At 43.0% G+C, this 15,251-nt stretch overlaps 1 protein-coding gene across 15 annotated transcripts in view; it reads right to left on the reverse strand.

The window, feature by feature from the left end:
• ERI1 (exoribonuclease 1) overlaps nucleotides 1-15,251 on the reverse strand; it is a 138,922-nt gene that overhangs the window by 89,816 nt on the left and 33,855 nt on the right. Inside the window, exon 7 of one of the 15 annotated variants that reach the window (XM_077942997.1) lies at nucleotides 13,064-14,889. The exons of the other annotated variants lie outside the window; for them this stretch is intronic. Within the exon in view, the coding sequence (XP_077799123.1) occupies nucleotides 14,815-14,889 (75 nt within the window). The 3' untranslated portion in view covers nucleotides 13,064-14,814. Of the gene's footprint in view, nucleotides 1-13,063; nucleotides 14,890-15,251 lie in introns of those variants that run through there. 15 annotated transcript variants of the gene reach the window in all.

The following is a 15,251-nucleotide window of genomic DNA, read 5'->3' on the forward strand; positions in this document are numbered from 1 at the left end:
AGTTGCGATGGGATAGACCTAAGTTCCAACAGCTAACAAGTCCTGAAGCTGAGACCAGAATCCAGGCTTCTCCATTCCTTCCGTAACTCTGGCTCATTTTAGTGACAATTTCCCAGATTTTATATTAATAAGCATCAAAGCTCACTGGCTTGGCCTAACCTCTGGTGACTTACCAGGGAGCAGTGAAATGTGAGGACTCAGACAAGAACAGACCTAGAACAGACCTAGAAAATCTTTGTTTTTTGCTTTTTGTTTTTTTGAGACGAAGTTTCACTCTTGTTGCCCGGGCTGGAGCGTAACGGCGCGATCTCAGCTCACTGCAACCTTGACCTCCTAGGTTCAAGTGATTCTCCTGCCTCAGCCTCCCAAGTAGCTGGGATTACAGGCATGCACCATCACGCCCGGCTAATTTTGTATTTTTAGTAGAGACGGGGTTTCACCATGTTGGCCAGGGTGGTCTCGAACTCCTGACCTCAGGTGAACCGCCCACCTCCACCTCCCAAAGAGATAGAATTACAGGCGTGAGCCACTGCACCCAGCCTTGACCTAGAAAATCTAATGGTAAGGTGAAAATAACTGTCTTTTCTTTTTTTTTTTTTTAGCACTTAGAATATACCAGGCACTCTGTAAAGTGCTTTACATACATTCTACCTCGTTTATCCTTAAAACATCACTGTGAGGGGTATAGTATTAGCTCTATCTTACAGACGAGGGAGCCAAAGGTTAAACAGGTTAATTTACCAGGGTAACAGTGAGTAATCCTGTATGATGGGGAGGTGTGTGTTCAGGTCTAGAACTTATCCCAGCCAAGTGAATCAACAGAGACAGGAACTCTGCAGGCTGCCCTTGGCATGGGCTGATGGTCATGCACTCAGTTTGCCTTCTCTGGGCATGGCTGTCCACTGTCCCTCTCTCCTCACCTGCGGCGTCTGAATGACCAGGTTATCTCTCCATTGACGTCTTCTCTTTGATACAGAAACCCCATCCGGCCTTGTGGAGGCCTAGTATTCTTTTCTTTTGAGGGGAGGTGGGGTTGTGGGGGCTACAGGAGGAGGCCTAGTATTCTGATACTTTTCAAAGGGTGTGCTTCTGAGACATCCCCTGCCTCAATGCAGAAGGATCACCAAGTCAAACGTTGTTTAAATCCTTTACAGTTGGGCACACAATTTAAGAAAAATAATACTTTCGGCCGGGCGCGGTGGCTCAAGCCTGTAATCCCAGCACTTTGGGAGGCCGAGACGGGCGGATCACGAGGTCAGGAGATCGAGACCATCCTGGCTAACATGGTGAAACCCCGTCTCTACTAAAAAATACAAAAAAAAACTAGCCGGGCGAGGTGGCGGGCGCCTGTAGTCCCAGCTACTCGGGAGGCTGAGGCAGGAGAATGGCGTAAACCCGGGAGGCGGAGCTTGCAGTGAGCTGAGATCTGGCCACTGCACCCCAGCCTGGGCGACAAAGCGAGACTCTGTCTCAACAAAAAAAATAAAATAAAAATAAATAAATAAATAATAATAATACTTTCATGCAATATTTTTTAAAAGTCAAAATTAATGCCAAAAACCCCACAAAATTCAAATAAAGACAGGATCCAAAGGTCTACTTGCAGGACTCACCTCGCTCCCCTCACCCCAACCTCAGCCCTGTCGGATGCTATCCATATTTCAACACTTGACATTGACATTTTTTTCACCATGAATGTTTTTGCATTAATTTTGCCCCTTTTTTTTGGAGACTGAGTCTCGCTCTCTCGCCCAGGCTGGAGTACAGTGGTGCGATCCCGGCTCACTGCAACCTCTGCCTCCTCAGTTCAAGCGATTCTTTTACCTCAGTCTCCTGAGTAGCTAGGATTACAGGCTCCTGCCACCACACCCGGCATTTTTAGTAGCGACAGGGTTGGTCCTGACACCTGTTGGCCAGGCTGGTGTCAAACTCCTGACCTCAGGTGATTCGCCCACTTCAGCCTTCCAAAGTGCTGGGATTACAGGCGTGAGCCACTGTGCCTTGCTGCCCTTTGTAAAGATGGCATTCAAACATTATTTATGTTGATGGCTGAGTTTACATCTCACTCACCTCCACCTATCTTGGTCCTGGACTGGGTGCATAAAGAAAAGAATGATGGCCGAATGTGATGGCTCACGCCTGTAATCCCAGCACTTTGGGAGGCCAAGGTGAGAGGCTTTTTGAGCCCAGGAGTTCAAGACCAGCCTGGGCAACATAGCAAGACCCCATCTCCACTAATAATAATAATAAAAATAATAGTAATTAGCCAGGGGCATGTACCTGTGGTCCCAGCTACTCGGGAGGCTGAGGCGGGAGGATCACCTGAGCTAAGGAGGTTGAGGCTGCAGAGAACTCTCATTGCACCACTGCACTCCAACCTGGACAACAGAGCAAGATTCTGTCTCAAAAAAGGACAGAATTATGACAGTGGGCTTTGATTTCCAGTGGACCTTTTTCCCGTGTCCTTCCCTGCCTCCTTCACACATCAACTGTTATCTGCTGGCCCCACCAGAAAAGCGACCAGTGACCGCCTGGTGCACACAGTTTACAGCTGGACAACGCCTCACTCCACCAGGCCCTGGGGGAGATGGAGGAAAGGAAAAGTCTTCTCCGTTTTCCACCAGAGCTGCAGGAGGAGTCTGGCTGTCTTTCTTCTTCTTAAGGACACTTTTTAAACAATCAGTTGAGTAATGTGCCAGGAGGGAAATTCCTATCTTGAACCCTCACATCAGTGCTGACATGTAATTCTAATTATTGAACTCCCATCACTGCTTCTCTAATGCAGTGATTTTCAATCTTTAAAAACACAAATCCCTATGCCCAAGCTGCTCTCAGATCGATGAAGCAAACCAGTGCCTCCAGAGGTGACAGCCCAGCGTCTGCGCTGGTCGCAGCTTCCTCGGTGACTCCAGTATGCAGACAAGGTGGAGAACAGTTGCTTTAGAGAAAGACTGGGCTTTGCTTTTCTTCACTCAGGTGTTGTGGCCCTTTCCAGAGGACAATGGCAGGAAAGGCTGTAGAGTCTGAGGGACCTAGGTTCAATTCCTGGCTTTCCCACTTACTGGCTTTGTGGCCTTGGACAAGATAGTTGACTTCCGTTTCCTCAGCTGTGCTGTGGACATCATAACAGAATCTCCCTCTTGGACTTGTTTGAAGAGATCAAGCCAAGGCATCTGGAACATCTGGCATGGTGCCTGGTGGGTGTATGTGCACTCGTGCACCCCAACACACAGCGTGCGCAATTAGTATTAGCAGTTATGAATTCCCGTCTTCAAACAAAATGATAGGAAGTCCAATTAATAAACAGGTAAAGGTGGAATTGCTCTGTTTGAAGCGGAGGGTAGGGACAGACGCAAGCCCCACTCTACCTTTCTTTCTTTTTAAGAGACAGGGTCTCCCTCTGTTGCCCAGGCTGGAGTGCAGCGGTGCAATCACAGCTCACTGCAGCCTCAAACTCCTGGGCTCAAACCATCCTCCCACCTCAGCCTCCTGAGTAGCTAGGACTACAGATGTGTACCTGTAGTACAGGCATGTAAAACTTAGCCTGACTAATTTTTAAAACATTTTTTATAGAGACGAGGTCTTGCTATGTTGCCCAGGCGGGTCAGGTGACATTTGCTGCTTCCGAACTTCTGCAGCCCATTTCCCATCTCCTGGTGGCAAGCATCTGCCAGCCAGCTGACTGGCTAGGCCCAGGGACCACTCTGTGGCCACAGGAGTGAGCAGAGCAGGGCTACTTGGCCTACGTGGCTTTCTGGCCGCAGGCTGATGAGTGGAGTAAGCCACCACTAGCTGAGCTCACCACCCACCCAAAAGGCACTGCTATAAACTCCCCGTCCCCAGCTGGATGAATGACTCTGTTTGGTTTTTAGGTGTGGGATGGTGGCTAGAGGCCGGAACGTGTTTCCTAAGCAGGTGAATACCTAAGTGCCCTGTGCAGGAAGACCCTCGGGGCATGCTGGTGTGGCAAGGAGTGCTCCGTCTGGGAAACAGCAGCTTGCCCGTTTTCCCTTTTGGGAACAGCTGTGCTTTATTCATTTCTTGGGCAGTGTTGATTGTTTCTGCCATATGCTAAAACCTAACAGGTCAAAACTCTCAGCCCAGTTCACAGACCTCTGCCAGCCTCTGGCTGATTACGAGGGTGAGGCAGAAGGTGCAGGCTGCAATCAGCGTGAGTGAGATTGGCTCTGCCTGGAGCTCACCTGTGCCACAGAACTGACTGTATTTCCTCTTCCCGGGGGGAGGCCAATGTGGGCCCTGCTTGTGAGAGTGGAGCTTCCACAGCTTCATTTCTTCCCATCAATACAGCATCTTGAATTTCTTTTTTCACAAGGGGATATTCTTTGGACCAAGCTAATAGCTGCATAAACAAGTCAACAGTCACAGTGTTTTTGTTCTTTCCTCCCTGAGCAAGAGCTCATTTCCAGAGTTGTTTGGGGAGAAAGTTGATATTTCAAAACTAGCATGTTTAAAGTGTGTCCCTTCATTGTTCTTTAGGGATGCTATTTGAGTGACAGTCGTAGTCACTGGGCTCTTTAATTGCAAGTAACAGAAACCAACTTGTGCTGGCCTTAGCTGGAGAGGGGAATTTGTCATAGAAGTAAAGGAGCGTCTCATGGAAGCAAGGAGAGGAGTGTGGCCGTGTGCAGTGTGGCCTCAGGAACTGGAGAAGCCTCGGGCCACTCTGCCTTATCTCCTCTAGGCAGCCTCGCATACGTGCTGCTCAGGTCTCTCTCTGCTGATTGGCTCTCACTGCCAGGCTGCAAGGAGAAATGTCACTGTCACTGGGGGGGGCGCACTCATCACTGCCACTCAAGAGATGTGCTCAGAAGAATTAGCATCTTTCAGAACTGATTCTCAGGAAAAAGAACCTCATTGGTCAGATTCCATCGGCAAGGCCCATGGTGATGGCTGATGGCCCAGTGGGGGTCCTCTCAGTCAAGGTTTCCAGATCTGTCTGAGGATCACAGTTACCTCTGGGAATTTGTTTTTTTAATTTAATTTTTTAAATTATTTTTTTTCTTTAACACAGGCCCAGCTCCACCCCCTAGAATCTCTGAGTGGAGTCTGGGACTCTGTATTAAAAATCCATCTATAAATATGGCCACACGCAGTGGCTCACGCCTGTAATCTTAACACTTTGCAGGGCTGAGGTGGGCGGATCACTTGAGGTCAGGAATTCGAGACCAGCCTGGCCAACATGGTGAAACCCCATCTCCACTAAAAATACAAAAATATTAGCCGGGTGTGGTGATGCATGCCTGTAATCCGAGCTACTCAGGAGGCTGAGGCAGGAGAATCACTTAAACCCAGGACGTGGAGGCCACAGTGAGCCGAGATTGCACCACTGCACTGGGTGACAGAGTGAGACTCCATCTCAAAAAAAAAAAAAAAAAAAAAACAACACTCTATAGATTCTGATGATAAATTAGATTTATTTATATTTTAATACAAATAGGGGTCTTGATATGTTACCCAGGCTGATCTCAAATTCCTGGGCTCAACTGATTCTCCTGCCTTGACCTCCCCAGTAGCCGAGATTACAGGCATGAGCCACCATGCCCAGGGTCAATACATTAGATTTGAGAGCCACTGAAACACAGTTTTTGGTATCCATGAATGTTTCTACTAAAGTTTAATGAGAGCCTGCCTGTTAAGCTATCTATTTGTGGAGGCTAGACCTATACAGCTGGAGTGAGCAATTCGTTTCAGTGCAAGTATATGTGAGTGGGATGGGGAAGTCCCTACAGCACTGGCTGCAGAACCAGTCTAGTGGAAATCTGAGAAGCCAGCTCAGGGCTGAATGTAATGTTACTACTCTTAAGAGCTTCGTGGTCAGGACTCTAAGACAAGATTTCAGAACAGTTCTCGCCACGTGAAATCTGGCTCAGTGTTAGCCAAGAAGATGATGCAGGTGTGGCAGGTCAGGGTTAGAGTCAAGGACAGGTTTGGAATCTCTATTTTCACAGTGAGGAAAAGAACCCCACTGGGAAAATACCGCCTTGGAGAGTCCAGTGGTGTTCAATGTTCCTGTGTTTTTATTTCTTCAACATGCTGAGTCTGCTGCTTGGTAAAAGATTGCTTCTCTTTCTAATATCATTGATTTGTTCTTTAAGGCTTAGCTTATGTTTCCACCTGAAGGAGCCCTCTTTGACCCTCTAGTCCGTTAAGCTTTGCTTCTGCTCCTATACTGTCCTCTGTGTACTTTGGCCACATCATGGATTGTAATTATTTCTCCATCATCTTCAGTTGATGATGGGTAGTTGGCAATTTGGTAACTAGATCTACTTGTAGGGGGGCCAGCGTGAACTCTCCTACTGAACTGACACAGTGATGTGCCTGCTGGCCTGGCCCCTGGCTTCCCCTCTGTTCCTCACATCCTCCTTATTCCCACACCAAAGTCACCTTGCTGCTTTCAACAATCTCAACACCATTCCAGGATCTGGGATCACTTATCCCCTAATCAGAGAAAATTGAAGGAGCTCTAGACTTGTTGCCCTGCATCCAGCATGCCATGCTAATAAGGACATCCTTTCGCACCATGATGAATTTTGAAGATGTTTTATTTGAAGATGTTTTATCTTACTCTACGATTCAGTTATAATTCACTAGGCATGATTCAGATGATATCCCATTTAACTCCTACAACAACCCTATAAAGAGTTTTGTAAGGAAAATTGGGAGCTCATAAAGGTTAAGTAACTTGCTGAGGTCCCACCACCAGCAAGTCTCAGAACTAAGATCTAAACCCAGATCCAATTCCAATCTCTTATAGCCTTAAACATCATGCTACAGGCCTCTTTTGAAACTTACTTTACATTGTGAACTATCTTTCCCTGCTTATGCCTTATTTTCTCAATTAGAATTAAATATTCAGTAAATATTTCTTTGTTGAATATAAACAATACAATTGTGGCCTGTAGTCCCAGCTACTCAGGAGGCTAATTATTCATAATTGAATCACAAAAGCTGGGCTTGAAATTGGGTGGTTGGGGGAGGGTGCTGCATACACAGGTTTCTCCCCGATATATCACCTACATATCTGAACCACACAAAAACACACTCGTCGCTCGTCTTAAAGGTGGGAGTTTCAAGAAGACACACGTGTTCTAAAGAATGTCAGAAATGGTTTGCATCAATTATACATGAAGAAGTAGAAATAACACTTTAAAAACAAATCAGAATTATGTACCCCATTCCACAGTCAAGCATGGTTCCAAGGCTAGAAACCCAAAGAGATGTACTTAGACATAAGAATAGAATCAAACACAAGCTATTCCAATGGCAGAGATGAAGCGCCCACAGCCAGGAAGCGCCGCCACACCTTTCTCCAGAGCCTTGCAGACTGCAGAGCGTGCCCCGGGGAACATACGGCGCTGCGCACGGGAGCATGCAGGGTAACTGACTCAAGCAAGTGCAGGTACAGGTTGAGCATCCCTTCTCTGAAATGCTAGGGACCAGAAATGTTTCAGATTTTGAATTTCCTCAGATCTTGGAATATTTGCATTGTATTGATATTTATTCGTTGAGCATCACTAATCTGAAATCATGACAACACTCAAAAAGCTTCAGATTTTGGATCGTTTCTGATTCTTGGACTAGGGATTCTCAACCTGTATTACCTCCTCAAAGCATAAGACTTCCCTCCAGCTTTGTCAGCTAACTTTCATTCTAGATACAAAGAGCCATCACATCCAGGCTTCCTCCACGGGCATAAAGCTCCAGAAGGCCTGCAGTGTGACAAAGGATGCTACCTCCTCATAAGCACCCCCAAAGAATAGGGAACTGGCAGATTCGAGTATAATGGGAAGGTGTTCCCTGACTTGAGTGACACAAGAGTAGGCTGTGTGTTTGCTGGAGGCAGGAGAGGGGTTAGTAGGTGAGGAAATAAACACCTGTTTGTTTCTTAATGTATAAAATTTAAAACACTGGTGACACCTATGAAATACCCAGGAAATTGGAACTCAAAAGAGAGGTCAGGGCAATAGATTTTAGGAACCTTTTGCAGAGAAGGGATAGTTGAAATCTTGTGTGCCACAGGGAGAAATTATCACAGAGTTAGGACCAAGGACACAGCGTATGAAACATATGCTGGGTGAGGCATTCTGGCTCTGCAGCCCCCAAGTTCCTTCTCTTCTCTTTACAGGGATTTCTCTTGGCCTTGAGAAATTCCTAATGCTTATCTTATTCTACTATATCTCATTGCTTTCCCCCAGCGGGTTTGGTTTGTTCTTGCTTTTCCAGTTGCTTGAGGTACACTGTTAGGTTGTTCCTTTAAAAATCTCTTGGCCAGGCACAGTGGCTCATGCCTGTAATTCTAGCACTTTGGGAAGCCAAGGCAGGAGGATCACCCAAGGTCAGGAGTTCAAGACTAGCCTGGTCAACATGGTGAAACCATGTCTCTACTAAAAATACAAAATTAGCTGGGCGTGGTAGTGCATGCCTGTAGTCCCAGCAACTCGAGAGGCTGAGGCAAGAGAATCTCCTGAACCCGGCAGGCGGAGGTCGCAGTGAGCTGAGATCACACCACTGTACTCCAGCCTGGGCAACAACAGTGAAACTTGAAAGAGAAGAGAAGAGAAGAGAGAAGACAGAAAAGAGAAAGAGCGAGAGAGAGAGAGAGAGAGAAGGAAATCTCTCTAGTTTTTTAATGTAGCCATGTATTGCTATAAACTTGCCCTCAGTACTGTTTTTGCTATGTCTCATAGGTTTTGGTACATTGTGTTTCTACTTCATTTGTTTCAAGGAAGTTTTAGATCTCATTCTTAATTTCTTCTTTCACCCATTGACCATTCAGGAGCATGTTGTTTAATTTGCATGTGTTTCTTTAGTTTCGAATGCTCCTTGTTATTGATGTTGTTTAATTCCCTTGTGGTCAGATATGATGCTTTATATTATTCCGAGTTTTAGAAAGTTCTTGAGACTTGTTTTGTGTCCTAACCTATGGTCAACCCTGGAGAATGTTCCATGGGCTGATGAAAAGAATGTGTATGCTGCAACACACCTAATTTTTAAAAGCTCCCCCTCCCACTCTCCCATCAAATCATGAAGTGGGAGAATACAAGGAAGTCGTCTGTAGTAAGGAACGTAGGATTTAACACAATTTTTACAACTTCAGGTTTCTTTATATTTTACCTGTTTCTCCTGAATTTCCAGAATCATCACTAATACGTTGTTGCTTGGAATTCCCACATTTTTCTCACCAGACACACAGAGTGAACAGAAGTCACGCTCATTGTTCCCCCACTGTACTCTTCATGCATGAAGAGGCAGGCTAGCAGAAGTGCAGAGTAATCGCTGAAACACTCAGCGGGGCAAGTGACTGGGGGCTCAGCTGTCTGCACTGAGAACCGTCTCATTACACTATACCTTGTATGCATGCAGTTTCAGCAGGGCCCAGGACTGAGTAAGCACTAGACTGAGGAGGGAATAATGCTAACCCAGGTGTTCCTGACATTATCAAAGGGCACTCAAAACGCTCGGTGCTGGCGGGCTGACGGAGAGGCTTTTCAACATGAATGAGGCAGGGGCAGGTTTGTGCTCCACTCTTTCTACAAAAGACTCAGCTTGTTTTCTCAGAGCTAAGGAAGCTCTAAACAAGAACCGTATCAAATGTGAACTCACACACACACACACACACACACACTCTATTACTGATGAAAACATTTTATGAACATACGAAAAGAACAGAAATTTTCAACACTTCGAACCAGAGGTCTTCATGTGGGATATGTCTCACCCTAGGGCCACCTGGAAACTTTCTAAAGGGTGCCTCAGCAAGGGGAATTTTACAGGATGACCTAATTAATGCGGAATTTAAGGTAATTCTGAGCTTCCATACAGCCCTCTAACAAAAGCAAACCCGTGGCATCCACGCTTTCTTCCGTTCTACAAAACAAAGACACCACTCACCTTCCCAGCCCACTTGGCACTGCTGCCCCAAGGCGGTAGCGAACACAGAGAACAGAACAGAAGCCTCCTACCCGGAAAGGTTCCTCAAGTCAGCTTAAGGCTTTAAGGGCTTTGTGACTTTCCCTGTTCTAAACTTCTGTAAAGGGGGATTTAGAAATGGGGATGTTCGGAGACTTGTTAGGATATTCAAAATGTGAATATGTGGTAAAGTGACAGTAATGATTTTTATTGAACAAACTGGCCACTTCCCTCTCCAAGACTCCTGCCAAGAAATAAATCACTCTTGGTGGAGGTCCCACCAGCAAACAGTGGCAAGTATCAGCAAGAAATACTGAATGCTACAGACAGCTTTTCTTCTAAGTCACTTTTTCAACTATTTAAAAACTCATCCACAGAACAATCATTGACTGGAAGGAAAAATACCCTTGGACAGTCAAAACAAAAAGAGTTTAGTGATGCTGAGTATTTCAGTTGTACTTGGAATAATTTTCAGGACTATCAGAATTTTCTTGATGCACTGAATAAAACCTATAGACAAAACTGATCACAAAAAATAAAAAAACTGACCATAATCATATTGTGAAATATTTACTCCAAATACAGTCAAATATCAATTTACTTCATCTTATGAAATGGGAAATATTTACCTCTTAACAGAAAATAAATTAGGTTCTAGATAGCTGCCAGTTAGTTAGTTAAGCATAATCCTAGTAAAAGTTAATGTTATTTTTTGATTCCTAACAAAAGCCAAACATCTTAGTTCAATATATGTACACACCTTTATTGAAAGAGTATCTTGCCTTTTATCAATCTAACTTGCTTCCTAAATAACTTGTTTTTGCCACAGATGACTGTGACTTGTTATAAGTTAAATTAAGTCTTGACACCTTCACTAAGCATTTACAAAAGGTGTTCTGTGATGGTTTCTAATGATTTGTATAAGTTCAAAATTCACTAACATGAATTTTCAAGTCAGACTTTTTTTCTGACAAAGTCAGTAGTTTGATTTGATTCATGAAATGAATATTTTGCTTGATTTCATTATATGATGGACATGTACCACGAATTGAATGACTAAATCTGTAGTTCCAAGGTTTTGATGAAACACATAATAAAAATATATTTAAAGCACTAACTGTACCAAGAGTAATGCACAGGTTGGATTTTCCCAACCCGTTAAGAATATACTGAAATAAATAAAGGTTTTCCAGGTTAAAGAGTAACAGATATAATTAATAATCATTTGATAGTCTTGGTAAAGCCCTTTGGCTTTACATCCCTAAATATGAGAATGAGTAAATTCTAAGTAAACACCTCTAAAAGTTAGGCAACTTTCAAAATTCTGTTTTCAACAAAAATAAACAAGAAACTAGTCATGCTGTCAGCTGCAGAATGATTTATCATCACAGATGATAGATGACAACGTGATTTTTTGTCACAGAAATTAAAGAACTGAGTAAAAGGCTTTTAGGTAAAGCTATAGAATTGATGCTGGACCCTCTTTCATTCTAGCAATGTCATTTTCATTCAGCTATATAAACTAATTGTAAAAACATGTCATTAAAGAATTTCCAAAATTTTTAATATATTTATATCTTGATCCATTAGGCAAATGACTGAGTAAATATAGAATTTAACACATCCTTACAGTCACAATAAATAAATAGATCTCCATGCAACGTAGCCTCCACCTCCTGGGCTCAAGCAATCCTCCCACCTTGGCCCACCAAGTAGCTGGGACTACAGGCTTGTGCCGCCATGCCTGGCTTAAGTTTTTGAATTTTTTGTAGAAAGAGGGTTTTGCCATTGTTGCCCAAGCTGGTCTCGAACTTCTGAGCTCAAGCAATCCACCCACCTCAGCCTCCCAAAGTGCTAGGATTACAGGCATGTGCCACTGCGCTCAGTCACATATAATTTTAAATGTATATATATTTGTTGCAAAGATGTATGACAGTATGATCAATGACTTTCAGGCATAAAAATATAGAGTAAAACCTGATGACAACAAGCTACAAGATGAAAACCGGATGTAGTGGAATTGGTCCCTGTACTCCAGCCCAGAGCCTCTGCTCAAACACAGGAGCTGAAAGCTGTAAGCTTCTCTGAGATGGCAGGTGGTGGTGGTGGCTAGAAAGTGACTGCCTTGTCATCAATGGGGACTTTCTAAGTTTAGTGACTGGTCAGTTAATGATGGTGAAACAGTAAGCTTCACCAAAACTTTATTTCTGCATCTTTGTGCGACAGTACAAACTAAAATATATTTTTTCATTATTCTTGCAATAATATGACCCCACATTTTCACAACTCAAGTTTTTGGGGTCCTACCTAGATATTGTGGTGGAGTTTTGCTGTACAGTACTCCCTTATCCACAGGGAATACTTTCCAAGAACCCCAGGATGCCGGAAACCTTGGATAACACCAAACCTGATGTTTTTTCCTATACTTATCTATGATCAGGTTTAATGTAGGTAAATTAGGAAAAGAGATTAATATCAATAACTAGTAAAATAGAACAGTTATAACAATACACTGCAATAAAAGTCATGTGAATGTGCTCTCTCTCAAAATATCTTGTTACTGCACCTTGGATAACTGAAACCATGGAAAGCGGAACCACGGATAAGAGGGGATTACTGTAGTACATTAGAATAAAATCTTGTGGGAGAACTGCAAGATTCTCCCACAAAAATACAAGTTCCAGGAGAAAGAGGAATTTTAAAAACCTTTATGTATTTTCTATGTAGATAATGGTACTAAATTTCTATGGTATGTAGACTCCACTGATTATATAATGAAGCCTGTTTTGTTTTAAAATGTCAATATTTATACTATGCTGGTATTGTATCTTTTGCCAATATTTAACTTAGGAACACCTTTAAATGTGCAAATAGATAGTTGCCTTTTAAAACAATATTTTTTAAGTATTAGGGAGTACTTGTGCAAAAAGTTTGAAAAATCAGTGCTCAACACAGAACAAAAGTAAGCAATAACCTTTTTCAAGGCCAAAGATACTTGGAGCAGACTTTTTTTTTTTTTTTTTTTTTTTTAAATCAGCAATGTACAGACTGAACTACCAGGAAGGACAGCTTAACATTTGTTTGCTTTTCCTGGCACCTAGAGGGAAAGTCAAGCATAGACAGGGATTACACATTTCTACTGGAGATAGAGCCTGTAAAAATTTATTTATGGTGCACAGTAACAGAAAAGGGGATAGCTCATATCGGTAACTCTGCCAAAGCAGCAACTCATTCATCACAGCAGTCAAGACTTATGCTACCTTTTGCAATTTCAGGAATAGGTACTAACCTTGGAGGATATATTTTACCATCACTAATTATTTTTAACTAAGCACCCACTGTGTCTTAGGTTCTTGAGATACAAGAAAGAAAATGTGCCTGAATAATTTACACTCCTGTTGAGGAAACAGAAAAAACCCCAACAACACAGTACAAATGAATCTCTGCAGCACAAATGAAGGGCCCAATGAATACAACAAAAGCGCAGTGAACGAATAGAGGGAGTTGTTGAAAAAGGTCCGGGTCATCTGGGAAGGAGAAGGCTGAAATCAGAGCAGGTCTTTAACAAAACAGAATCAAGAGGATAAGACTGATGGGCTAACTTCCTGGGGACAGAAGTAGGATGGTGCACATGCAATTCAATTATGATGGTGAGGCGAATAACTATTACCCCAGAGCAGATGGCTACTATAAAAGTTGGTAGATGGAAATCGGACTGTGAAGGGTCTTATATGCCAACAGAGAGCTGAGTTGCATCCCATCAGAAATGGGAAGGTTTCTGAGATCAGTGTGCAAAGCAACATTTTAGGAAGGTTTTTTAATGACAGTGGTATATAGGAAGAGACAGCAAGAGAGAAGTCAGTTAAATTTTAGCAATAGTCTGTGTAGCAATGATGAAAACAGGGGTGAGGATAAAGTGACTGGAAAATAAAGGACATTGTGCTAAAAGGGGGAAGGAGGGACCATGAGTTTCATGGTTTCAATCCTATGTGACTGTGATAATCATGGTCCCACAGACAAAAATAAATCCAAAGGGAAAACAGGTCTATGTTCAAAGGTGCAGAGATGGCAAGCAAGAATGGACACTTGAAAGGGAAGGCTCAACCTCTCCCTTCCATCAATCTGCCATTACCAGTGATGGTGTGCCACACTAAACTAGCAAGCAGAAAATCATAAGCTTTCTCCTCTTCTGTTCTTTTACTCAATTAAATTGAAAAAAAAGGACTTGTATTCTAAACTTGTTCTTGATCATACTATATACAGGCATACCTCAGAGATACTGCAGGTTCAGTTCCAGACCACTGCAATAAAGGGAGTATCACAATAAAGCAACTCACACAAATGTTTTGGCTCCCCAATACATGTAAAAGTTACATTTAAACAGTCTATGAAGTGTGCAAAAGCATTATGTCTAAAAAATAAATATACACCTGCAAGATTAAATTTCTAGAAAAAGCTAACAATCATGAGTGTTCAGAAAGTCATAATCTTTTTGCTGGTGCAGGATCTTGCCTCAATGTTGAGGGCTACTGAGTGATCAGGGTGGTAGGTGATGAAGATGGGAGTGGCTGTAGCAGTTTCTCAAAATGAGACGATGAAGTTTGCTCCATCAACTGATCTTTGTGCTTTCACAAAAGATTTCTCTTTATCATGCTATTTGATAGCATTCTATCCACAGCAGAACTTCCTTCAAAATTAGAGTCAATCCTCTCAAACACTGCCACTGGTTTATCAATTAAGCTTATGTAATCTTCTAAATCCTTTGCTGTCAAGAATGTTCACAGCATCTTCAACTGGAATAGATTCCATGTCAATAAATCACTTTCTTTGCCTATCTCTAAGAAGTAATTCCTCAAGTTTTATCATGAGGTGGCAGCAATTCAGTCACATCTTCACTTCTAGTTCTCTTGGTATTTCCACCACATCAGCAGTGACTTCTTCCACTGAAGTCTTGGGCCCCTAAAAGTCATCCACGAGGACTAAAATCAGCTTCTTGCAAATTCCTGTTAAGGTTGTATCTTTACCTCCTCTCACAAATCACAAATGCTTGTAATGGCATTCAGAATGGTGAATCCTTTCCAGAAGGTTTTCAACTGACTTTGCCTAGATCCATCAGAAGAATCACTACCTATGCTAACCACAGCCTTATGAAACGTATTTATTAAATAATAAGACTTGAAAGCCAGAACTACTACTTGATCCATGGGTTGCGGAACGGGATATTGTTTGTAGGCATTAAAACCAACATTAATCTCCTTATACAACTCCATCAGAGCTCTTGGATGACCAGCTGCATTGTCAATGATCAGTCATCTTTTGAA

The sequence above is a fragment of the Macaca mulatta genome, chromosome 8 (genome assembly GCF_049350105.2).
Source record: "Macaca mulatta isolate MMU2019108-1 chromosome 8, T2T-MMU8v2.0, whole genome shotgun sequence".
Taxonomy (NCBI): Eukaryota; Metazoa; Chordata; class Mammalia; order Primates; family Cercopithecidae; genus Macaca; species Macaca mulatta.